The sequence below is a fragment of the Barbus barbus genome, assembly GCF_936440315.1.
Source record: "Barbus barbus genome assembly, chromosome: 18".
Lineage (NCBI taxonomy): Eukaryota > Metazoa > Chordata > Actinopteri > Cypriniformes > Cyprinidae > Barbus > Barbus barbus.
The window spans coordinates 28,040,127-28,066,470 of NC_136746.1; the positions used below are offsets into that span (position 1 = coordinate 28,040,127).

Here is a 26,344-nt window from a genome sequence, read left to right on the forward strand (position 1 = left end):
AGAAATATCATATTAATTGAAAAGGGAAATATCATGTCATTTTACGTTTCAAGTTAATGGATCTTGATTAAGGGGAAGGTTTAGAGTTTTGTACTGGAAAAGAAAAAGATAATACTAAGTAGGAAAATCACAACATGTTTGTTTTTGGACTGTGTATTGCTGTGTGGTTGTCATGTCTGTTTATGTATAAATGTGCATCACTGGCGCCCTCTACAGGTGTTTGTTTGGACCTGATGATAAACTCACTCCAAACGTTGAGTACAGACCTCAGAGATCCTACAACCGCTCAGCCATCGAAATCACACGTATGTCGTGCATTATTAGTGTTTTTATCACTTGCCTGTATCCAGTTTCCAAAAAAGTATGTGTTATAGATTATGACATATTTCTTCATTCTCTTAGTTGCCAGTCTGGGCATTAGCAGTGAGCTTCAGGCCAAACTCCAGGACGTGATGATCATGAGGAACCTGCTGTCCATCGGTAAAGTCCTGGGAGAAGGTGAGGACACAGTCTGGTGTGGATTAGTGTTGTGTTGCAGCTCATGTCAGATGAACGTAATGACCTGACGTTTCTCTTACAGGGGAGTTTGGATCCGTGATGGAGGGGCATCTCAAACAACCTGATGGAACCTCGGAAAAAGTTGCCGTCAAGACCATGAAACGTGAGTTAATTTTTTTTTCTGTTTAGGTATTTTATTCAAAAAGTTTATTATTACATTTATTATTATTATTGTCATTGTTGTTTTAAGAATATGTACATTTTAAGTATTTTTTATTTTACATTATTTTGAAAAATTTTATTACTATTTATTATTTTTAAAGTTTCACATTTTATATAGAATTATTTACAAAAATATTTTTTTTTTTTTACATTTTTTTTCAATTATTATTTCTTGTTTTATTTTATTTTTGCATTCATTACAATTTTAGTTATTACCATATTTGCACCTAGAGATTTGTTTTAGGTTGATTTTCATTTATTTTTTTTTACTTATGAGAGAATCTTATTAATTTATGTAAAGAACTTCATTTAAATAAATTCACTATAATCAATTGTGAGTGTTCCTTAAACTCAAATCAACATCTAATACAAAAGTGTTGTAAATTGTCATAAATAATAAATATTACTATGCATCTTTCGTGACTCAATGGTGGAGCGTTTTTACTCTGGATATTGATAAAAACACTGTTTTAGGATTTTGTTATATTCTTTGTTGTGTGTTTTTAGAGCTGATCTTATTTTAATATACTGTATTAGCCACACATTCAACACTTGCCTCAAGTAGCATGAACTAATCTGAGAGCTACCCGATCTTTACAAGGATCTTATAAACTTATATTTAATGAAATATCTGTATAACTAGATATGCCAAAAGAGAATCAAATAAATGATTGATTTCTGCCTCTTTCAGTGGATAACTTCTCCCAGAGAGAGATTGAAGAGTTTCTGAATGAAGCTGCTTGCATGAAGGATTTTCACCATCCTAACGTCATCAGACTGTTGGGTAAGAAACATGCCTGAATGCTCATTATCCCTTATTGTAAATCTTTTTCTCTAATGTTGTTTTGTTCACACAGGTGTTTGTTTAGAGGTTGTTTCAGGCCACTTTCCCAAACCGATGGTTGTGCTTCCCTTCATGAAGTATGGAGACCTGCACAGCTTCCTCCTCCTCTCCCGTCTCAGTGAAGATCCTGTGGTAAGATGGCAAAGAACAGCAATACTGCTTGTCTACAAAATAGTACTATGACGGTCTAATAGGATGTTGTGTTGTATTTCCAGTATCTACCTACACAAATGCTCCTGAAGTTCATGATTGACATCGCTCTGGGAATGGAGTATCTCAGCGGCAGAAACTTCCTCCACCGAGACCTGGCAGCACGCAACTGCATGTACGTGTCCTGAACTTACAGTCTTCTATACACTTTAGTCAGGGAAGCACCAAAAAATAAAGATATTAATAAAATTAGAATGATTTCTGAAGGATCATGTGACACTGAGGACTGGAGTAATGATGCTGAAATTCAGCTTTGCATCACAGAAATAAATTACATTTTACAATGTATCCACATAGGATACAGTCAGTTTAATTTGCAATAATATTTCACATTATTTTTCGATTTATTGTGTTTTTAATCAAATAAATGCAGCCTTGGTGAGCAGAAATGCTTGTATCTTATAACGGTTAAGGGGATTTTGTAACTGTTTATTTGAACTTTTGAAGTCTCTGTGTTTGTTTTAAGCAATTTCCATTTTATTTCATTCAGGTTACGTGATGATATGAGCGTGTGTGTCGCTGATTTTGGTCTGTCAAAGAAAATCTACAGCGGTGACTATTACAGACAGGGCCGGATAGCCAAGATGCCTGTCAAATGGATCGCTGTGGAAAGCCTCGCTGACAGAGTCTTCACGGTGAAAAGTGATGTGGTAGGAACCGTCATCACAGCCATCTTCATTGTTCAGTTTCATCCAAATTTATCAGTCTCTACAACTGATCAGTTAACTTTGTAGTTCATTATATTTTACATAAACTACCATTCAAAAGTTTGTGTCTTAAAGGGTTATCCACCCTAAAATGAAAACTCTGTCACTCACCCTCATGTCGTTCCAAACCCGTAAGACCTCCGTTCATCTTCGGAACACAAATTAAGATATTTTTGATGCATTCTGAGAGCTGTCTGACCCTCCTATAGACAGCAATGGACTCAACACCATCAACGTCCAGAAACGTAGCAAGGAGATCGGTAAAATAATCCATGTAACAGGGGTTCAACCGTAATTTTACAAAGCTACGAGAATACTTTTTGTATGACCCTTTAAGCTCACCAAGGCTGCATTTATTTAATCAAAAATACAGTAAAAACTAATATTCCGAAATATTATTTCAACTTAAAATAACTGCTTTCTAATATATTGCAAATTGTCATTTATTCCTGTGATCAAAGCTGAATTTCCAGCATCATTACTCCAGTCTTTAGCATCACATGATCCTTCAGAAATCATTCTAATATGCTCATTTCCTGCTCAAGAAATATTCTTATTATTATCAATGTTGACAACAGTTGTGCTGCTTTATCTTTTTTTTCAGGATTCTTTGATGAATAAAAAGTTCAAAAGAACAGCATTTATTTGAAATATAAATCTTTTGTAACACAAATTTTCTTACTGCCACTTTTGATCATTTGTGACCCTGGACCACAAATTGCAAAAAAACAGTCATAAGGGTCAATTTATAGATTAGATTAGATTTATACATACATCACATGAAATCTGAATAAATAAGTTTCCATTAATGTATGGTTTGTTATGATCGGACAATATTTGGCTGAGATGCAACTATTAGAAAATCTGGAATCTGAGGGTGCAAAAAAATCTAAATATTGAGAAAATCGCCTTTAAAATTGTCCAAATTAAGTTCTTAGCAATGCATATTACTAATCAAAAATGAAGTTTTGATATATTTACAGTAATAAATTGACTAAATATCTTCATGGAACATGATCTTTACTTAATATCCTAATGATTTTTGGCATAAAAGAAAAATCTATAATTTTGACCCATGCAATGTATTTTTGGCTATTGCTACAAATATACCTGTGCTATTTATGACTGGTTTTGTGCTTCAGGGTCACATTTTAAGGAATCCATTCTGAATAAAAATATTAAGATCATACTGACCTTAAACTGTTGAACTGTTTTTGGTGGTTTGTTTTGCAGAAGGTCTACAGCAGTTGTTGATGTTTGTTATCTCTTAATGTCCTTTTTAGTGGGCGTTTGCAGTGACCATGTGGGAAATAGCCACTCGAGGAATGACCCCGTACCCTGGCGTACAAAACCATGAGATTTACGATTATCTCCTTGAGGGAAACCGGCTGAAACAACCGAGCGGCTGTCTGGATGAACTGTGAGTTTGTTTTAAAACTGTTTTGTCTTAAAACTCAAATCCACTACAAAAATGTTAACATAATTCAACAAAATCGAAAGTGACCCTATACTTTTTAAAAACACATTCATTACTCTAAAGTAGTGCTGTCAAATGATTAATTGCATCCAAAATAAAAGTTTTTGGTATATATTTTGAAAATACTTGCATGTATATACAGTTATATATTTTGTAGTACTTAAAGATCTTTTACTGGCTAAAAAACTCTAAATGATCCATCAGATGACAGAATGCATGTAGTAAATTGTGTGCAATAGGTTTCAGGAAAGTTTTGAACATGTTGGTAATTTCGAGGCCTTTGCTTATCAAATATGGTACAGCAGGCTTTACAGGGTTAATGTTTTTCAGTACATTTGACTCTCATAACATGTCCTGTGCTTTTGTGTTTCAGGTATGACATCATGTTCAGCTGCTGGAGAGCTGATCCGGTGGACCGACCCGACTTCACACAGGTTAGGAAGAGGCTGGAGAGTCTGGCAGGGAAGCTTCCTGCGGTTTCCAGCAGAAGAGACATCATTTACATCAACACCAGCTTCCCCGAGGAGGAAGAGGAGGAAGAGGAGTTACCCAGCGTGGCGGCGGAGGGCCCTGTGCTCACATCCTCACCCTCCTGCAGTCGCCAAACCACGGACACGTCAGTAGTGATGGCGGACGTTCACGAGAGCACAGACGCAGAGGACGACCGGTACGTTGTCGTCATTTCCTCCGGGGATCATGCGACGAGAAGCACTGTAGATACGCCACTGTTGAATCACAGACTCTCAGAACAGGACAGCGAAGAAACGGTCAGGGACGTGACGGCGACGCAGCAAACATCGAGTGACACCACACGTTTGCTCTGATTGGAAGTTGACTTCTTTTGTGGTATCCAACTAAAGTACACTGCCCTCCAAAAGTTTGGAAACACCCCTGGCAAAGTGTGGTTTTGGAGAAATCCTTATCATTTTTCGGTGCAAATACATTAAAGTAACTTGACATTATCATTGAAGACCAGCAATAATACATAATAATGGCAATATATACATGTCAAAGTCAGACATGCCCCTCTGCCAGCTCTGATGCCTGGTTACTGGTTTAAACTTGGCCCAGAGATTTTTGGGTCAGCACACTCAATACTGTAGCTTCAACAATTGATTGCCAATTCAAAGTCAATGTTTGAATGAACTGACAGCTCGGATGCCCAGATTATGCAGAGCTGTAATAGCTGCAAATGGTGGATATTTTGATGAATCGAAAATTTTTCTATGCACAAACTGTCTATGTAATAAAATGTTTTCGTAGTTTGTGTTGTTCCTTATCAGTGAAAAATTATCACAAATTAAAAAGGATTCATGCCAATATTGTCCAAAACCCCACTTTTCTAGGGCGTTTCCAAACTTTTGGAGGGCATATTTTGTCAAAAAACTGAATTAATAATGATTTTATTCAAACAGGTTTCTTGAACACCTATCTGCCATTGTTGGACAAACAGTGCCAAACTCACACCATTGGTTGAGTTAAAGGAATAGTTCACCCAAAAATGAAAATTTACCCACCCTCAGGCCTTTCAAGATGTAGATGAGTTTTGTTCTTCAACAAAACAGATCTGGAGATATGTAGCATTGCATCAGTTGCTCACCAATGGATGCTCTGCAGTGAATGGGTGCCGTCAGAATGAGAGTCCAAACAGCTGATAAAAACATCACAATAATCCACACCACTCCAGTCCATCAATTAACATCTAGAGAAGAGAAAAGCTGTGTGTTTGTAAGAAACAAATCCATCATTAAGGCATATTTGTTTAGATCAGTTTGGGGCTGTTTTAGCTCATAAACAGTGCTTGATCAGTGCGTATTTCTCTCCTGATTCAGACCAGACAACATTTTTACTGGGGAAAGGATTATTATGGATTCGTATTTTAGACAGAAGCAATGATTTGAAGTTAAAAACCTCTTTATCGATTTGTTAATGACAGACATGTCATAGTACTTGTGGATTATTGTATGGTGGCCGAGAGAGCTCAATGCTCTGCAGCTTCAGAAAACACATGCAAATAGAAAAAGCACCAGCAAATCAAGAAAGCAGGTGCTGCAAATACTCATAACACAACCAAATAAAGAATTTGATTTGCAGCGCGTTTATTTGGTTGTGTTGTGAGCATTTGTAGCGCGTGTGTTGTCAAACTGAAGAAGTTGTTTTTTTTATTTGCAGCGCGTTGAGCTCTCTCGGCCACCGTATTATTGTGATGTTTGGAATATAATTCTGACAGCACCAATTCACTGCAGAGGGTCCATTGTTGAGTAACATTTCATAATATTACTGTTTTACTGTATTTTGGTCAAATAAATGCAGTCTTGATGAGCAGAAGAGACATTTCAAAATAATTAAAAAATCTTACAACTTCAAACATTTTAACAGCAGTGTATGCAAATTTCTATGGCAACAAATACCTGACTTCATGTCTTGCAAAATGTCAGCAAAAAAAATAAATCTCGTTTGTTTGCCCTCATACAGCATTTCACAGTTGCACAGAAACACGGTGGACCCTAAACTCACCTGGTGGGCCCTGTCTTGAAAGCTTTACCATGGTGTAGTTTTTGCCTTAATGCATGTTGAAGTACAGACCACAAAACTGTGATGCTACAAATGTTAGAAAACAAGTCTTGTTTTTTCTGAAGTGATGAAGTTAAGTATATAATGTAATGGTCTTCAGGAGTTGTAAGATTAAGCTGCAGTATATTGTGATTTTAAGCTTTTTTGTGAACTGTTTTTGCATAGAATCCAATTTGTATATTAGAAATGCATTTTGTAAATATAAAGAACAAGGTGTTTTTATATATAGTTTTTACATTTTAACTTGGAAGTCAAACTGACATGAAGAAAAGCAGAATCTTTAGAGAAATATACAGAAGTGTTTAAACGAGTGAAGTCTTTTGATTGAGGTACAATGATATCTGCATTAATTTGAGGTTGAGAGTGTACAATTAATGCCATTATGAGCAATATCTTTTTAAATACTGCTAACAAAATAAAGTTTGTTATAAATGTTATATGAAATGTTAACTTGGTCTAGTAATACTCTGAATGAGCCATTTGTTCATATTTAATTTAATATTAAAATCTATTACCCGGAAACATTTGCTTATGATTTCAGTGTCAATACCAGTTGAAATCTGTCATTTACTGTGAGTTTAGTAAGCAATAAGTATCATAATGTAAGTGCAAAGCTTGAAAACGTATGCAGACAACATTTCAAGTCAGTAAAATCTGATTAAGTTGCAATTAAATGAAGGAAACGTGTTTGTTTCCACTACTACTACTACTACTGTGTTGGAATTAATTATCAAAAAAATGAAAGACAAAAAGGTAAATATAAATATAAAAAATTGTAATGCATGTTTAGATCAAATCTTCTATTAAACATTTTGAAAAAGTGTAATTTTGTTGTTGCTGTCGTACAAGTTCGTAAGCGATTTCTCCATCGGGACAAAATGCATGGAAATCTTTCGTATGGTTTAATAAAAAGAAATCAGAAACGATTGGCTATACGTGCTCCGAAGTCCTGATCTGAATCAAATTATTTACAATACGTATATTCTAAATCATAAATATCTTAAAGACATCTAATAAACGTCTGTTTGACATCTGATAAGAAACGTCCTATAGACGTATTGAAATAAAAAAAACGGAAATAAATTTAAAAACATTCCATGTATTGCATTCACTTGAGGAAAAAAAATCTACTCTGTTTTTCTGAATTAACGAGTTAATTATCTCAGAATTACGAGATAATTTTTAATGAAAAAAAAAGTTTTTGCTCTGTTTTTCTGAATTAACGACTTAATTATCTCAGAATTACGAGATAATTTTTCATTAAAAAAAGTTTTTGCTCTGTTTTTCTGAATTAACGACTTATCTCAGAATTACGAGATAATTTTTCATTAAAAAAAGTTTTTGCTGTGTTTTTCTGAATTAACGAGTTAATTATCTCAGAATTACGAGATAATTTTTCATTAAAAAAAGTTTTTGCTCTGTTTTTCTGAATTAACGAGTTAATTATCTCAGAATTACGAGATAATTTTTCATTAAAAAAAGTTTTTGCTCTGTTTTTCTGAATTAACGAGTTAATTATCTCAGAATTACGAGATAATTTTTCATTAAAAAAAGTTTTTGCTCTGTTTTTCTGAATTAACGAGTTAATTATCTCAGAATTACGAGATAATTTTTAATGAAAAAAAAAGTTTTTGCTCTGTTTTTCTGAATTAATGACTTAATTATCTCGTAATTCTGAGATAATTAACTCGTTAATTCAGAAAAACTGAGTAGATTTTTTTTTCCTCAAGTGAATGCAATACGCTTCCGTACATTCCAGCACATAAATAAACCTAAAAGGTGAAAAAAATGGTAAGATAGAGTTGACCTTGGGGAATAAAAGAAGCATTGGTTCTCATTTCATTATTTCTTACTGTGTTGTAATATTTTTTCTCATTTATAAAAAAAATTAAAAAACCAGACTCCTCATTCCTGCACTTAAAGCATGTCGATGATATAATACAACAGTGTTATATTGTAAAGCATATGGCAGACCACAAACACAAAGACCACACCGCAAAAAATGCTTTTCCTATATACTTAGATTTTTTGTCTTGTTTCCAGCCAAAATATCTAAAAATTCTTAAATAAAGAAGGATTTTCTAGACAAGTAAAAATGGTCTTGTTTTCAGAAAAAACAAGTCAAATTTAAGTGAGTTTTTGCTTAGAATAAGATAAATAATCTGCCAATGGGGTAAGCAAAATAATCTTATTTCCAACAAAAAAACATTGGCAGATTATTTTGCTCATTTCAAGCAAAAAACTCACTTCATTTTGACTTGTTCTTTATGAAAACAAGACAATAATCTTTACTTGTGTATAAAATCTTTCTTGATTTAAGAATTTGTAGATATTTTGGCTGAAAACAAGACACAAAATCTAAGAAAGAAAAGCATTTTTTGCCGTGCACAGTGAGGACTATATGCACAGAATCCCATGAACAACAGCGGCAAGAAGAAACCCAACGCAAGCTGAGAGCTGGGCACCACAGTTATCATATGTGACTGAAATTTGAAAAAGCACTCATATGGGACGTCTTCACTGTATATGTTCCAAAACACAACACAATAATGTTCCAAAAGCTGGATTCAGTTGGGCCAGGTTGGTAACGCTCATAAAACATGAAGGTGGGAAGGGACAGGAGCAAAGTGAGTAAGCAGACCAGGTGGCTGATCGGTATGATAGCAAGGCTGTGATCTCCACTGATGCAAACCAGGAGCAGCATGCCGCTGTAGAGGTTCATGCTGTAGATGCCACGCATCAGCTTGCAAGACAAGTTCCCCATGGGCCACCCGTGCTGCTCACTGTAGATCATCAAAGGCAGGGCCGCAATGAACAGGATTCCAGCGATGACACACATCAGTCATGGACTTGGTTCGCTTGTAGAGAGCGAACATCGATCACAAGGGCATTGCCGATGAAACCAACTAAATAAATGATAGGGTGAACAAACAACTGGAGGAAGTTCTCAATGCTCTGTCTGCGCATCGAACACAGCTCCACAATGTCTTCATACACAGCTTCGGAGTAGTTGTCATACAGTTGTAATCATATTCCTCCATTTTCTCCCTTTGAGACTGTAAGAAAGTCAATAAAGAACTGGAACATCAGTCAAAAACATCCATTTTATGGCAGAGATGCCTGACTGATATCTAAAGTACAACTAGATTTAAAATGTTGAAATTAAAGTGCCGATATCTCAGTAGATGACTGGAATACAATTTGTTTAAATACACAAACACAAACTTTGAACTCTCGGTTAAGACTTTTACAATATAATGAGAACGTATATAACCCCTGTAAGATTAAATAAATGTAATATTCCTGATCTATGTTTTAAATGTAATAAGCTTCAAGGTACATGTTTCCATTGTGTGTGGGAATGTGAGGAGGTACAGAAGTTTTGGGAAGGGGTGATTCACTGTGTTTCTCAATTTACTTCCTCTCCAGTTCCTCTAAGTCCTGTATTATGTGTATTGAGTATGTATGAAGACGATTGCTCTTTGTCCACTAAAGAAAGAAAATTGGTGGATCTGTGTCTATTACAGGCAAGATGTTCTATTGCCCTGTGCTGAAAAAATACCAATTGCCCTTCCATTGGACTATGGCTGAAAACCCTAATATCATGTTTGGCACAAGTTAGAGTTAGTGAATTAAATATTAATTTCATATCTGAAAGTACAGAATCATAAATGTTTTTCTCAGCAACAATGCAATTCTACAGACTTGACATGTTTTCCTGAGACTTTTTCCTCTAATGTCCGAGACCCGTCTGATGCACATTAGTTTGTTTATCAAGTCCTCCCTCAAACTCACCATCTCTCCTTCCTGCTTCACACAAAAAACAGGAGCCAATAATGATCAAAATAAGATGATCGATATTATTTAGAGACTTACTTTAGTTTGGTGCTCTATATATAAAGTCATGTGCCTGTTACACTTAATATTTTCACATTTCGCATAAACGTTATATAAAAAGAGAGAACAAAAATAATTCTATTTTGTATTTTATTAACATTATTTTTTATTTTATTTAATATTTTAAATAATTATTATACATTATACAAGTGTTTTATGCAGTTTTTACATTTTATTCCAAAATAATAACGAAAGGTAGTAACAATTTGAACAATATTTTGGAAAGACTTCATTAATTAGGCTAACATAAGAACTAAGAATGAACAACACTTCAACAGCATTTATTAATCTTAGATGCTATTTACATGTGAAAATAGCAGTAGGCTATTTTCTTAGCGATATGTTATTTACACTAACTATAGATTATATTTACACTATGTTAAAATAGCAGGAATTTCTGCTATTTATACTAATTTCAATAGTGGCAATTATCCGCACCTTACAGTATTGTAGAGCATTATAAAACAGTATGCAATAATAACATTGAGTGTAAATTATAATTTTAATTCAAATTATTAAATGGGACAATATAGGACCTCTCTACACCTACCCGATGTGATAAGAGATTTTTTGAGCACGTGTTTTACTATCTTGGCGACTTTTGTTGACCTGTTGTGGCCTATTTGGTAAGTAAACTGTTAAAACTTAAAGTTGAGATTTATACTGAGGCATGTGCCCCATTAAAAGGGGTCTAGCGACGCCCCTGGGCTCCAAGTGGGTTATGTGTTGCTAAATATATATATTGTGTTGCTATATATATATTTAAATGACTATTTATTTGATCATGGTATCCATGACTAGGCTATATCATTATAAGAACAGGCTTTTGAGTTTTAATCAACAAAAATATACATATTCAGTCAATGCAATGTTAGGCTATATAACAAAGAGAGATAAGCCATTGTTCGTCTTTTTAATTACGCTAATTAATATTTGATGTGACTTCCAAATACATTGAAATATCTAATAATAATAATAATAAAATAGAATAAAATAAATAAACGAGTTTGTACGATCATTTTGATTTTGGGTAGTTCTGATGCCATGAGCCAGTTTTGATGACTTTGCAATAATTAATGATCAGTTATAATTACAGACTTGTCACAGCACTCATTTGTAAACCACTTTGGATAAAAGCATCTGCTAAATGATTAAATGTACATGTATAAAATGTTAAAAATATATATAATAATGAAAAGTGAGTGCACAAAAGCTCCGACATGGATAAAAAGATTTTAGAAAATTACCAGTCAAAAAAAAAAAGTCAGTTGCATAAGAAGATTTATTTTTTTTCTTCGCTCAGCTTCACAGGAGGCACAAAACAAGTATACTTCTATAGCCCCTAAATGATGTCCAGCGCTTAGCGGTCTATAGAAATGTTGTAGCGACGGCATTTACATTTTAACACGAATGACAGTTAAATAATTAATTAACGCGATTTTTGACCGCACGGGATGACGTGTCACGCGCACAGGTGTGTGTGTGTGCGCGCGCGCGCGCGTCTCTGGACAGTAAACATGGCCAACAGTAGCCGCCGGTGGATACAGAACAGCAGCCGTTTGCTCTTTTTTGTCCCATTTCTCCTCATCACTTCATCATTAAATGGAGCTACCGCCGCTCCAGAGATGGGCCTGTGGACTATTACAGTGCTTAATGTGAGTGTGGATGATGTTTATGATTATAGATGGATGAAAACGAGCGACGACTCCAAATGCTAACAGCTAGCATTAGATACCAGGGCATCATTAGTTCTTGGATTATGTGATTTTTTTTATGTTGTCTATTTTTAAGACATGCTCTAGAAATTAATGAGAGATGAACGACACGTTATGAGACAGCTGTCAGTCATTAAAATGATAAAAAAAACACTCTTAAACTGTGTCCATATGCTGAGGACTAGCTCAATGCTGCATGCTGCAGCTCTAACGTTACAAAACATAAGACTGTTTTTATTTTTTTGCCATGAAAGGCTCTGGGATAATGAGAGATGATGTTTAATAATACTGTCAGGATCAAATGGTTGAATATTGCATTGTATTTTTGCAACATGTATTGCGCTGCTGTGATGCAAGTGTGTGTATCAAAGATGAAAAGTTATATATATATATAGCTTTATTATAGAAGACATTGAAATCTCATTAATCAACAGCAGTTCATGTCAAACAAAATTGTCAAGTTTTACCCATTTGATCAACAAAAAGTTTTTAATAATTTAAACCATGTTTTTAATCATTTACAATTTAGTATGATCACTTTTTCTTTTATGTTTGTATATGCTGAATGACAATTAGAACATTATTAAACCCATATTTTCACAAAAGTTATTCGATATAATAAAGTCGACACTTTACTTGCATATAATATTCTTTTCATGTATGTAAAATCACTTTTGTAAATTTAATTTGATGCATTGTAAAGTACAAAGGTGTTGAGAAAACAAAGAACATCTGTTACTGTTTGCTGTATGACAGCAGAAGAAGGCTTTTTACAGCCTAATAGCCTAGGATTTTACTCAGTATTCAGTATAAAGGAGTCAGATACGTGTCATTTGTTTGTCATCGAGCTGTGACGCTGTCACCTTTGATTGTCCATATGATCGGTGTAAAGTTTGTGACAAGGGCTTATCAAATATTTAAAGGCCTGTCTCGAGGTTTCTAGTGGCTGCCACTGTAAGACAATGCCATATCACACCAGTTTAATTTCCTACTGAGCACTTTCTACGGGGAAAACTGTAGAAAGAATTTGACATTGTTTTTTCTTCTCTTTTCCAGACATCAAGACCGTTATTGTTGAGAAAAGCCATGTATAAGGACACTGACATTTATCTAAGAGGTGTGTAATGTTATTATTTCTGCATTGACTGAAGATAAAGCTTAAAGAAGTTGTTCACTTAAAAATGAAACATTTCTGGACATTTTCTGATCCTCAGGCCATCCAAGATGAGTTTGTTTCTTCAGCAGAGCAGGTTTGGAGAAATGTAGCATTTCATCACTTGCTCACCAATGGATCCTCTGCAGTGAATGGGTGCCGTCAGAATGAGAATCCAAACAGCTGATGATAAACATCCACAAGTAATCCACACCACTCCAGTACATCATTAAATATTAGTCCATAAGAGGAAGCAACGGTTTGAAGAAAAAAAATTGACGGCACCCATTCACTGCAGAGGATCCATTGGTGAGCAAGTGATGTAATGCTACTATTTCTCCAAACATGACATCTTGGATGACCTGAGGATGAGAAATGTTTGGTTGAACTACTTACTCCTTTAATAAACACATGTCCTGTATTGGTTGCATAGTGACATAAGGATCTCTTTTCTCTCTGCAGTGATGTCTTTCGGGTGTCCGGAGGAAGTGACATTCTCTATTCAGTGGTTTCTGAAATACTACCCCTGTCACAATGAGTACAACAATATTGAAGTGAGTGGCAGCTGTTTGCTTCTGAAATCCTTAAAGCATGTCTGTGATACTCTTTGTTTGTTTATCATTTGTTTATTTGCTCGGTCAGGAGATGTATGAAAAGACGCCACTGAGTCGAGGAAAGAGTCTGGACCCGAACCCTTTCGCACCCGGACAGTATATTCAGCACAAATACAGGGAGTTATCCTGCCGCAATGGCATGAACATGTTCCCCATGCTCAATGTACGTTCACACTGCTAGATTTCAGTCAGTAATGTATGCCCTATTTACAGCTTGACCTTTTTCTGTCAACTTTATTGAGAGAAATAAGCTACGGTCAGTGTTTTTTAGCATTATTATATTCTATCGTGTTTATTAATATTTTGAATAAGCTTTTAATTTTATGCCTTTCAGTTTTCATTTTAATTTGAGTCATTTTGTTATGTGCTTTTGCCATTTCTATTTGTTTTATATGTATGTGTGTATATACAGTGGTGGCCAAAATGAACACTAGTATTTTCTCCAGGTAAAAAATGGTTTTAAGTCAGTTATTTCTATGTTTTGTTGTAGTGTGTCAGTAGAAAATATCCGTTTATATTTCCAAACATTCATTGTAATAATCCAGTGAGATTTTTGTCTGACAGCAGCCAGTGCTCCACACAGAGATCTGATCTTGATCATCATCCAGTCTGTCTGGAATGACATGAAGAAACAGAACAAACTGAGACAGACTCAATCCAGAACAACTGTGGCAACGTCTCCAAGATGCTTCAAGAAAGCTACCTGCAAAGCTACAGTGCTGTTTAAAGTTTTAGGCACTTGTGTAAAATGAGGATGCTGTCAAAAATAATGTCATAAACAGATATTCTTTATCAATTAACTTCTATGAACTAAATTAAATCAACATTTGGTTTGAGCATCCTTTGCATTTAAAGCAGCTTTTGCCCTCGGTGCACTTACATTTACATACATTTATTCATTTAGCTGACGCTTTTATCCAAAGCGACTTACAATTGCTATATATGTCAGAGGTCGCACGCCTCTGGAGCAACTAGGGGTTAAGTGTCTTGCTCAGGGACACATTGGTGTCTTACAGTGGATTCGAACCCGGGTCTCTCACACCAAAGGCATGTGTCTTATCCACTGCGCCATCACCACCCCTATAGTACCACCCACTTGAGTAGAGTTTCTCAGGAGCTTTGCAGGTAGGTTTCTTTGAAGCTACTTCAAAGATCTCACTGGATTATTATAATTAATGTGGCAAAATGAATGTTTGGAAATGTAAACTGACTGACACACTACAGCAAAAGATATAAAACCATTTTTTAGCTGGTGAAAATACTATTGTTCTAATCATTTTGGCCACCACTGTATATTTAGCTTTATTTTTATTTCTGTATTAGTAATTTTAATACTTAAACGTATTTGATTTCTGTTAGTTGCCTAAACAATATTTCTTTTTCATTTGTTTTTCAAAATTTAAAAGGTTCAACATTTACTATTTATGTTTATATGTACTCATATTTATATTTATTTGACTTGCAAATAAAAAAGATGAAATTGAATTTTGCATTAACAAACTGATGCCTACTGTATTTTCAGGCCTTTATTTCTATAAATAAATAACGTTTTTGTTTTTTATTTTTTTATGAAATATGCCGAGTATATTTACAAGCACATTTTCCCCTCATTACCACAATGTGATAGAAATCTCTTTCTCACATTGACTGTGTTTCCAGACACAATGATATTTCTTAAAATGATTAAAATCAGTAATGAAAGGTAATTCAACAAATACTAACCTATAATTATTGATCACAAAAATGTGATATGAAGCGTGATGTTTTCAGCCTCTTTCTCAACTTCCGGAAAATTTACTGATTTTAATCTTTATTTCATAATTGCATCTTAAGAGTTTCAGTGTTAACTTGCCTTTTTCAGTGTCTTTTACACGTTTATCTGCAGAAATCAAAAGAAGAACCGAAAACCGTGAGCCAGGCTCAGTTGGAAAGCGAGTTAGAGGTAAAACCATTGACTGATGTTCCTGTTTCAGAAACTACTACTTCTCAAACATCTCAAAAAGAGCTATATATATATTTCTTTGTTTTAAAATAAGGATGGCAGTTTCACAAGTTCTTCTGTTGCTGAGGCTGGAACAACGGTAAGACATTCTGAGATATAATATATGGAGTATTATATGGCAACAGCAATAGATTGAGGGTTTGTTGAGTAATGCACATAATTCCTTTGTTGGCAAAGGAACATGTGATTGCTTCGACCTGGAGGGACGGGCCCTACCTGCTGGTAGTGAAGATCAATTCAAGCAAACAGGATGCCAACTGGAATTTAACCTGTAGGGCTAAGTACCTTATCTGCTCTGATCAGAGATGTCTGTATATGTAGCTGTTTCTGTATGGCTGCATGATCTTCTCTCATGCTATCTTATCTTAATTGTGTTTCAGTCAGTGTTGTGATGAAGGGAACCCACGGCTATCTCTCTGTCACCGAATGGCCTCTCATGATCGTGAGTAGTTTAGATTCTCATTTGCTTATCAGTATTCTATGATGGGTTATCAAAGCGGGATTTGGAGACCACAGCGGGGCCTCAAAGGAGTGCTAGGGGTCTGTGGAAAAGTTTAGAGAGAATTTTTTTTTAATTATAAAAAGAAAATTTAAATGAAGTTAAAAATATAAATGAATAAATATATCACAAAGAAATCAAAAAGTATTGTTTTTTTAATTGAATTAAAAAAATATTTGATTTATTTAATGTATTATAATCAATAATAAAGTTAAATAACAAATTTATACCGATAGCAATACAACAGTCCAATCAATCCCTGATGGACAAAATTCTATTATAATATCTTTGCATGATTTCGTATGTGTTTCTCCCTCTCTTTTCTTCAGTTCTACATGGTGATGTGTGTGGTGTACATCCTGTACGCACTGCTGTGGTTCTTCTGGGCATCCTGCTACTGGAAAGACCTGCTGAGGATCCAGTTCTGGATTGCAGGAGTCATATTCTTGGGCATGATAGAGAAGGCCGTCTTCTGTGCTGAATATCAGAACACTAACAATGTGGGCTCAGCATGTTAGTCAAAATACACTCTCTTTATTCCTCAGCTGTTCAATTCACCTACAATGTCCTAACTTATTTAGACACTTAAGTCGCACGTATAACTGTCTGAATGTCATTGCATAAGATAAAACAGTGTAATCTAGAATCTTTCCAGAATTTTAGTGCAAAGACTGCATTTATTTGATCAAAAATACAACAAAACTGTGATAAGTTTTTATATTTAGAGTTTTCAGTTTAAAACAAAGTGTCACAATAACTTTGTCTTAATTTTTAACACTAGATAGATGTATTATTTTATCAATTTAAATGTAACCTTTCTTTAAAACCTTAAAATGGAATCTTTCTTTAAAATGAATGACACCTGGATCGATATTTTGTTGTCTAATGCAGTTACATTCAGACATTTTAATTAGTCTGCATCAGGCATCACATTGGTGTTTACTGAAAAACAAACTGGAAATAAATCAATATGTTTAAAAGTTGAATCTGTGTGTCTTCTCTCCAGCTCAGAGTCTGCTGATCTTTGCCGAGCTCATCTCTGCTCTGAAGAGGACTCTGGCGCGTTTGCTTGTCATCATTGTCAGTCTGGGCTATGGCATTGTCAAGTGAGTAATGAAAGCATTGATTGGCAGGTTTCAAGATCATTAAAGGAATAGTCAGGGCTTAAAGTTCTCTGGCACCGTGCCGGATCTCCGGGGTGCAGTGTTTGGCTTCGGGGAAAAAAAAAAAAATCTTGTTTATCACTATCAAGTCCAGGAGTTTGCCTAACAATGGTATGAGAGGAGCACAGCTTTCACTCTCAACCAAACTAACATTACTAGCCAATCAGAATTTTTTGCTCATATAAACGTGACATGCGCGTAATAGTATCCAATTGCAGAGTCGCAGCCCTGATGAATGTGCGGCACATTAAAAAAGCTGCGAGGTGCAATGATCAAAAATGTACATCTAGCGCATATTTACATAAAAAAGCTCATTAAAAAGCAGCGGAGCTTTGTAAACAGCTCAGAGTAATCATGTCATCTCCATAAGAACGATATGATTCCCAGAACAAATTTACTGGGATTTTTTGAAAAGGTCCTGTTCACACATGATCTCTTAAGAGTAACTTGCCGGTAATTTACCAGTAAACACTGTATGTGTGAAAGGGGCTAAACCTATCCTCTGCACATGCTGTGAATTTGAATTGTTAACGTTCATCTGGGAAAACAATGTGCATTATCCCACTAGATTTGTAACGTAAATCATTTATAAACCTTTGCCAACACAGAATACATCAACCTATGTCTAAATATGCCATGTATTGTACATCGCAATTTCAAAATAAACGTTTCTGCATGTGCAAAATATTAAAATTTAATGGATTTAAACATTGTTTAATCACGCTGTAAAGTGAAACATCGCCAGGCCATTGGTGCCCTCTGCAGGTATTTGTTATAATGCATAATGTACTTAAGTTGGTTATGTTCATATTATGTATAGGCATATTACATTATGTATTTTAACTGTTCAATAAAACCATGTAATTACTTGGTTTTGATATTTTATGTGAGCAAATTATTATTGCCTCATCATTATATAAATAGTCATACTAAAGCCTGGTTTTCACTTAGGTCTGTTTGTGTTAATAAAAATATCAGATTACTCAATTGTCAAAATAATCATTAGTTACAGCCCTAGATTAGTTAAAATATTTCTAAATTCAACTGCATTGTTTTACTTTTTGTAATTAAAAGACAAATATTTTGTCATTGAAAATTTCTTGAAAATAGTATTAAAATATTGTCTCTTTCTACTGAACCAAGTATCTGTATCTCGTGAAGTGTATCGTCACAGCCCTAGTGTCGATATGCGGTGATATACCTCATAATTTTCCAAGCTTTCATTCTTCAGGTCAACCATATATTCATGAAAAAAATCAGTCTGAATAAGGAAAGCAATAACTTTGCCATAGTTTCCTTTCAAATGTTAAAGTTGCCACAGTCATTGCATGCTGCCCCATCCCCAAGCCAAAACCCCCCAGCACTCCATCAGAAATAGATGCTCTGCAGTGAATGGGTGCCGTCAGAATGAGAGTCCAAACAGCTGATAAAAACATCACAATAATCCACACCACTCCAGTCCATCAATTAACATCTAGAGAAGTGAAAAGCTGCATGCATACTAAATAAATATTTTGATGTGACTTTTTCCCTGGAGGAAGCTTTATAATGAATTATCATGTTTGGGTGAACTGTTCTTTTGAGTGGTTTTAGAGGGCGTGATATGACGATGGTGATGTTTTTGTGTTTACTCAGGCCGCGTTTGGGCACAGTCATGCACAGAGTGGTGGGTCTGGGTGTGCTTTACTTCGCATTTGCTGCAATTGAGGGCATTCTGAGGATCACTGGGGTAAAGCTGACATCCTGGTTCTTTTTAAACTATTTTGTTATTCAGTTGTCAGTTAGACTATATTTGTTGTCAATAATGAGTGTGTTTGGTGTTGATCTGTAAGGGTCGAGATTATGGACCAGCCCTCGTCACGTACGTTATACTAGCTGTGTTTGATTCTTCTGCTATCTGGTTCATATCCTTCCAATGGGCCTATCAAGCCTGTTAGATTATGAAGATTTCATTTAATTAACAGAATTATACCAACCAGGTTTTAAAGGGATAATTCATCCAAAAATGAAGTTTTGTCATCATTTAGTCACCCTCATGTCAACATTCTTTGTTCTGTTGAACAATATTTTGAAGAATGTTGCCATTGACTTCCATTGACTTTTTGGTCCATATAATGGAAGTCAATTGGAACCAAAACGGTTTGGTTGCCAGCATTATTCATTCTTGACAGAATTTTCATTTTTGGGTGAACTGTTTTAACTAATTCTGTCATTTACAAATGTAAATTATTTCTTGCATACTATAACCATGTAGTTGAGAAGCATTAAAATTGTGCTTATTCCTTTGAGTATGATTTTTAGTTTCATTGTCGTTTGTTTTTCAGTTTTTGTAGTGGTGTGAAGTACCTGTTCCTACTGTTCCCTATTCCTTATTTTCCCCACCTCTGTGCATATCTCTTAGGCTAAAGACTCTGACCTGGCCCTGCTAGCCAACATTCCCCTGGCTCTGCTTGACTCCTCTCTGTGTTGGTGGATATCCTTTTGGGAAGCTGTGTGTGCCCCCTGCACAGTCTGTCTATTGGGCAGTATTTTATTCCTGCATGATGCCTGATGAGTTTTTTTTATTTTATTTTACTTTTTTTATCATTTGCCCTTTAGATCTGAAGACTTTCTTGCAAAGCATTATGCTACAAAAAAATATAGATTATTTTCAGCATTATATGTATGCATGTGGTGCCGATGCTGTTGATTACCTTAGATGTTTCAGCATGTGTTTACTGTAAATTTCCAGTGGAAGATGGTCCATTTTAGCACTGAAAATACGCTACTCTTCTAAATTCTGGGGTCAATTTTTATTCAGCTGGGATGCATTAAATTGATCAAAAGTGACAGTAAAGACATTTAAAATTTATATTTCAAATAAAATTAAACCTGATTAAAACCACAGTTTCCATAAACTTATGAAGCGGCACAATTGTTTTAACACTGATAATAATAAGAAATGTTTTTTGAGCAGCAAAACAGCATATAAGAATGATTTCTGAAGGATCGTGTGACACTGAAGACTGGAGTAATGATGCTGGAAATTCAGCTTTGAATCACAGGAATAAATTTCATTTTTAAAATGTATTCAGATAGAAAAAAAATTCAAATTGTAATTATGTTTCGGAATACTAATATTTTTACTGTACTTTTCATCAAATAAATGAAGCCAAGGTGAAAACATGTAAAAAAATGTACTGACCCCAAACTTTGATAGTAAATCAACACAACTTCACTGCATGACCACACATGGTATTTTAATATTATATATAATATTTAACTATATTATAAATAATATGCATATCATAATATAATAAATGTAATAGTCTATACAGTTGCATATTTTCAACATTATTCTGTAGTTCTGCCTGCTTATTACAAGTCTGTTCTAGTGAATGTAGGTTTCATGTTATTATTTTGTTTGTGGTAATTGACAGCAGGCTACATAGGAATTATTAGGTTAAACGTGTAATATTCCTAGTCTTATGGTCCTATAAGTCAGTGACTCAATTCCTTGACTATATCTCACATATTTGTCAGTCTGGCACAAACCATTAAGACTCTGAAACTCAGAAGAAACCCAGTGAAGTTGTCTTTGTACAGACACTTCACCAACACGCTCATCTTTGCTGTTCTCGGTGAGTAAAAGCATGAAATATCGCGGAATACAGTGAAATAATTAAACCCAGTCAAGGTGACTGATATGTGGCATGTTTCAGCCTCCATTATTTTCATGGTTTGGACAACGAAGAAGTTCCGGTTAGCAGACTGTCAGGCGGTGAGTGTCTGAACTCTCCGAGATTACAGCTCTGCTCTGATTGGAGCAGAACCAAATGATTTAAAACTGGTTGGTGTGTGTTTATGAGCAGGACTGGATGGAGCTGTGGGTGGATGATGCTTTCTGGAGGTTCCTCTTCTCCATCATACTGCTGGTCATCATGTTTCTGTGGAGGCCGTCTGCCAACAACCAAAGGCAAGCATACTGAAGATATCATCGTGTTTCTTCCAAATCCTAGTCAGCTGTCTTGCTCTGTCTTCTAAAGCAGCGTCCTGTCTGCATACATGTGCTTTGTGTGTAGGTATGCGTTCACACCGCTTATCGATGACTCCGACGATGAGGAGATTGAAGAGTTCCTGGTGTCTGCAAACATCGGTCAGTCACACTTTTGTACGTCTTGAGGTTTTCACTGTTGGCTGGTGTTATTGCATTGTATCTAAACTTTGATATATGAAAATTGTGGGTGAATTAATATGCATCTTTCATCCTCAGCTGACGGGATAAAGTTGAGGGCAGCTAAGACAGAAACCAATGGAACGGGGAAGCCTGCAGCAGCCAATCCGGTCAGTGTTTATTTTTTTAAATCAACTGCCCCGTGTAGCTTAATTTTTATATTATTATTTTATATTATATTGTTCTTACGATTTTAAAATGTTTGCTTTTTTTAAAGAAATAATTTTTATACTGCAAGGTCACATTAAATTGATTAAAAGTGACAATAAAAACACCTATAATGTTAAAAAGATTTATATTTCAAATATGTTCTTTTGAACTTTTTATTCAGCAGAGAATCCTCAAATAAAATCGTAAATATCACTAAATGTTATAATAAAATCTTTGATTGTTTCAGGATGAAGATTTGAAGTGGGTGGAGGAGAATATTCCTACCTCTCTGTCTGATGTGTAGGTGGTTTTCTGTTTGACAAAAACATACATACTCTCTCTGGTGCCCATGTAAATTTGTAATTATTCATGCAATTATTCACTTTTATTTTCAGAGCTCTTCCTGTTCTTCTTGACTCAGATGAGGTATGCAAACTTGATTTCTATCATAGTTTTGCTTTGCTGTAACTAAGTTTTTACATTTAGCCTTTGTTTTTCTTTACTGTGTTCTTCTGAAATGGGATGCATTGGGGTAGAAATAAAATCAGATCTAGTTCGAGGGTTATCATGAAAGCCATAAAAACACATTTTCATTACTTTAAATAAAATAATTGTTAACCTAAAATCATTTAAATTTAACTTATTTTATTTCAGCTAGTTTCCAATAAAATAAAAATTTAATTTAATTTGACGTACTAAAATAATTAAAGAGTTAGTTCCCCCAAAAATGAAAATTCTCAATTTTCGTTTTTGGGTGAACTAACCCTTTAACTAAAACCGAAATAAAAATTAACAAAACAATATAGAAATACCAAAAAAAAAAAAGCAACAATATAAAGATACAAAATCATTCAAAATTTTAATAAAATCATCAGTGTAGTATCTAGTGATATTTAATATCTGGTGACACTAAAATAACATTGTTTTATTCACTTTTATGTTTATTGTTATGTCTTATGTTTGTGGAACATGAATAAATGAGTTAATTAATGCCTGTTTCTCACACAGGAGATCATGACCACCAAGTATGAGATGTCTAAAATGGAGTGAGGCTGAGAAAGCGCTGCAGCTGAAGCAAACCTCCACAGATCAACCAAACCGCTGCTCCTGTAACTGGCATCTGACCCGCACCGGAGAGAGTCACAGACTCAAGACTGTTTCCTTCCTCTGGTCCGGATGGTTGGCAGCTTTTGGGTAAATTGAAGGAATCGTGCCGAAGAAGTGGATGCATCCTAGCTGATCTAGACGCAGTACTACCTGAACTTTGTTGAGGTGTTACCTCTCTTTTTTTTCTTGAACTGTTCAAACGTCCAGAAGACTTTAACGTCATCGTCAATCTGTATAAAGAGACGACGGACTATGTTTATACATTTTTGTGATGACAAACCTGTCAAAATTGTGAGCGAGTATTCGAATGGGTGAAACCATTCTAAGTTTTTGTGTGTGTGTGTGTCACTCCATCTGGAAAAACATTGATAAGGAACTTAAAGTTGACCAAAGCGTCTTCTCCGTTTCGACAAGTTAGTCTTTGGCTGTATATAAAGTGTTATTTCAGACTATGATTTCAGCACATGATGTGAACAGTAGAATGTCTGTTGGTGTGTCCGATTTGTTTGTGTGCAGGGAGTAATTTAAATGGGCAGAATGATTCATTATATATTCTGAATAATTTTATAAAGTTGTTTTGTTTTGTAGAGAGCCCAACTAAACTTTTCTCACTTAAAAGAAGAATTCACCCCAAAATTAAAATAGCTATTTAGTCACCCTCGCGTTGACTCAAACCTGCATGCTGTTATTTATGGAAGACTCTTTTGGTCACAAGAGTAATAAAAAAAAAAAAAAGTAAATGCATCTTTTTATTTTATAATTCAGCATTTTTTCCTCATACTTCTGAGATACACCATGGAACAAAAAAACAAAAAAGGTAGTTTCAACATTTTCTCTCAGCTCTTTTTTTCCCCAGTTGCAGTTTACATCTCACTTTTCTTCTCAGAAATGCGAGTTTATACCTTGTAATTCTGAGGAAAAACATCAGAATTGTGAGGAAAAATCACAATTGTTTGATAAATTCCCAGTTACCTTTTCTTTTTTTTCAATCGTAGCAGAAACAGAACACAAAAAGAGAATATTAAAGCAAAATTTAGCAGCGCATACAACTCGTGCACTATAATTCCAGGTCTTCAGAAATAATATGAACGCTTTGTGCGAGGAACAGAGCAAAATTGAACCCTCTGTTGGCCAAAAGCTTTACCCCTCGCAACATAAAAACTGAATGCTCTTGTGAATGAGGTTTAAGTTCAATTTTGGTTTGTTTCTTACAGAAAACTATTGTGCAAGTTGAAATATAGCACGTTTTATGATGCATTTTTTGGAGCTTCAACTTTAACTGTATGCAAAGAAGTAGCATGAAGACTTGCAGCTTTTGAATTTAATTTGACGAAATATAGTTATATGAGTTTGAAACAACATTAGGGTGGCTTTTGCATTTTTGGGTGAAATATTCTTTTAAATGCATTTGTTTTTCTTTTAAGGAAAAGAGTATGTATCTTGGATCTCTGTGTAGATGCATACTGAAGCCTTAACTCTGTCTTTTTTTTTTTTTGCTGTATCACAGTAAAATCATCACTTTGCCTTTTCTGCCCTGGGCTTGGTTGGACATTCTGTGACATGTCTGCTTAACAGAACAATGTGTGCTTTACCATGTTGAACCGTGGTAAACAGAATGACTGTTAAACTTCAGAAAAATCTATTTTTATTTCTTTTATGCATCCTTGAGATGAAACGAAATCCGTTAAACCTACAGATTTGTGTCTAGGCTATTATAAAGCACACTTTAAGTGAATGTGATTTCTTTTGGTCATGGGATGCAGCTTTATTTATCAGTATGATGCTGACCTTGTCCTTCATGTGTCATTCTGTTTTGTTTCTTCCATAAAACTCTAATAATCATCCGGCCTCCTCAAATGCGAGCTCACACTATTCAGAAAGCACACTTGATATCCTGTAGAGCTCAGGTCTTGTTTTCTGTCTACATGCATGTTTATTCAGTTTCATGTTAAACAATGTGGGTTGCAATAAAAGACTCTTTATTACAGTCAAGTTGTGAGGCGTTGTGAGTTATTAATTTTAATGTCATATGTTGTTTTTTTAAAAGGGTTCACAATGTCCTGAAGGTGACAGCAAATATTTGATAAGACAGTTGACCATGAAAGTGTCATTTTGTCTGTTCTGTGAAAGATAATAGTGTTAATGTAGGTCATTCTCTTAGATTTCTAGAGGTTTACCAATATTCCTCACCAATTTCAACTTAACCATGTCTGTTAGTTAAATGTTGACTAAATTCTCTAATGCACTCATTCACATTTTACTATATATATTTGGAGGAAGGCAGCCTTCATCTCCATTCACTTTAGAGCAGTGTAAGCATCTTTATAGTAAGGCTAGCCTTTTGTTTTCCATCAAACAAAAAAAAAATCATATGTATTATTATCATCGTCTATATTTCCAGTAAGGCCACAAGGGGGCATCCCTAACTAAATGTTAAGTACAGCATGTCTTATACCTGTGGAGCTTTCTTGTTGCTCAAGAAAAATGTATTATTATCAATGTTGAAAACATTCATTTTAACCCATCTGCTTGTCTCTAATAAGATTACAAACAAGATTTGTAACATTATAAATGTCTTTACTGTTCGTTTTAATCAATATAATGCATCCTTGCTGAATACAGTGTTAAATGTGTTACAAAAGTGTTAAATAAGTAAATCCAGCATCAGAGTTGTGTTGTTATTTTCATATAACCTGGGCCCAGTTTCACAGATGGAGCTTAGCTTAGTTTTTATAAAAAAAAAATACCTTAGAAAAAAAAAAGTTACATGTGTGCATCTTGAGACAGAACAATGGCACTGACATATTTTAGGATATGTCAGAGCAAGATATTTTCCGTTTTCAGATATTTTCTCAAACTTGCATTATTGTCTGGGACTAGCCTTGACTGTGAAAACAGGGGTTTATGTACTAAAATAACTAAAAAAATAAATATTACCAATATTCCTCATCATTCTCTCTGGTATACCTGGGCCTAAAGTAAAGTTTAATAAAAAAATGAAATAATATTATTAAATAATATAATAAAAAAATAAAAATAATTCATAAAATTTGTCAATAAAATTGACAAAAACTAGCAACAAAATTACTAAAACTTTTAACTGAAATAAATAAATAATAATAAAAATATTCTAAGTATCAATAAACCCTATAATAGATTCTCAATGATACTAAAATAACACTCGCCACAAAACAAGTCTGTAAGAGTCTTTGAGCTAATCTGTGAACTTTGAGACTTAAACCAAGGAACATGACAAACAAACACAATCGTACCATGACCAGAACTAAAACATAGTCAAG

At 34.7% G+C, this 26,344-nt stretch overlaps 2 protein-coding genes across 3 annotated transcripts in view; both read left to right on the forward strand.

Annotated features, from left to right (window-relative positions):
• Positions 1-7,347, forward strand: part of LOC306884066 (tyrosine-protein kinase Mer-like) — a 41,878-nt gene extending 34,531 nt beyond the window's left edge. Inside the window, exons 11-19 of the mRNA XM_079439713.1 lie at positions 217-305; positions 403-498; positions 581-661; positions 1,412-1,504; positions 1,578-1,696; positions 1,780-1,889; positions 2,265-2,424; positions 3,765-3,901; positions 4,332-7,347. Coding sequence (XP_079295839.1) covers positions 217-305; positions 403-498; positions 581-661; positions 1,412-1,504; positions 1,578-1,696; positions 1,780-1,889; positions 2,265-2,424; positions 3,765-3,901; positions 4,332-4,782 — 1,336 coding nt within the window. The 3' untranslated portion in view covers positions 4,783-7,347. The remainder of the gene's footprint in view (positions 1-216; positions 306-402; positions 499-580; positions 662-1,411; positions 1,505-1,577; positions 1,697-1,779; positions 1,890-2,264; positions 2,425-3,764; positions 3,902-4,331) is intronic.
• Positions 7,348-11,740: 4,393 nt separating this feature from the next.
• Positions 11,741-25,035, forward strand: LOC306883844 (transmembrane protein 87A-like). Of its 2 annotated transcripts, none has more exons than XM_079439335.1 (20): positions 11,741-12,084; positions 13,201-13,261; positions 13,760-13,851; positions 13,940-14,074; positions 15,797-15,853; positions 15,948-15,992; positions 16,091-16,184; positions 16,294-16,355; positions 16,742-16,925; positions 17,419-17,518; positions 19,211-19,304; positions 19,977-20,048; positions 21,087-21,195; positions 21,277-21,335; positions 21,427-21,530; positions 21,637-21,710; positions 21,828-21,898; positions 22,186-22,238; positions 22,334-22,364; positions 22,947-25,035. In XM_079439335.1, exons 1-20 carry the CDS (start codon positions 11,884-11,886, stop codon positions 22,986-22,988), a joined length of 1,740 nt encoding a protein of 579 aa, XP_079295461.1. In that variant the 5' UTR covers positions 11,741-11,883; the 3' UTR covers positions 22,989-25,035. The 2 variants fall into 2 exon arrangements, with proteins under 2 accessions (XP_079295461.1, XP_079295460.1); XM_079439334.1 differs by having other exon boundaries at positions 11,920-12,084; positions 21,637-21,725.
• Positions 25,036-26,344: the final 1,309 nt, after the last annotated feature.

Excerpts from the sequence above, each read along its gene's own strand:
- LOC306883844 (XM_079439335.1), top strand. The coding sequence starts at position 11,884 with ATGACGTGTCACGCGCACAGGTGTGTGTGTGTGCGCGCGCGCGCGCGT. Across the intron at positions 21,711-21,827 it reads CCTGGTGTCTGCAAACATCG|CTGACGGGATAAAGTTGAGG; the intron begins GTCAGTCACACT and ends TTTCATCCTCAG. Across the intron at positions 22,365-22,946 it reads TTCTTCTTGACTCAGATGAG|GAGATCATGACCACCAAGTA; the intron begins GTATGCAAACTT and ends TTTCTCACACAG.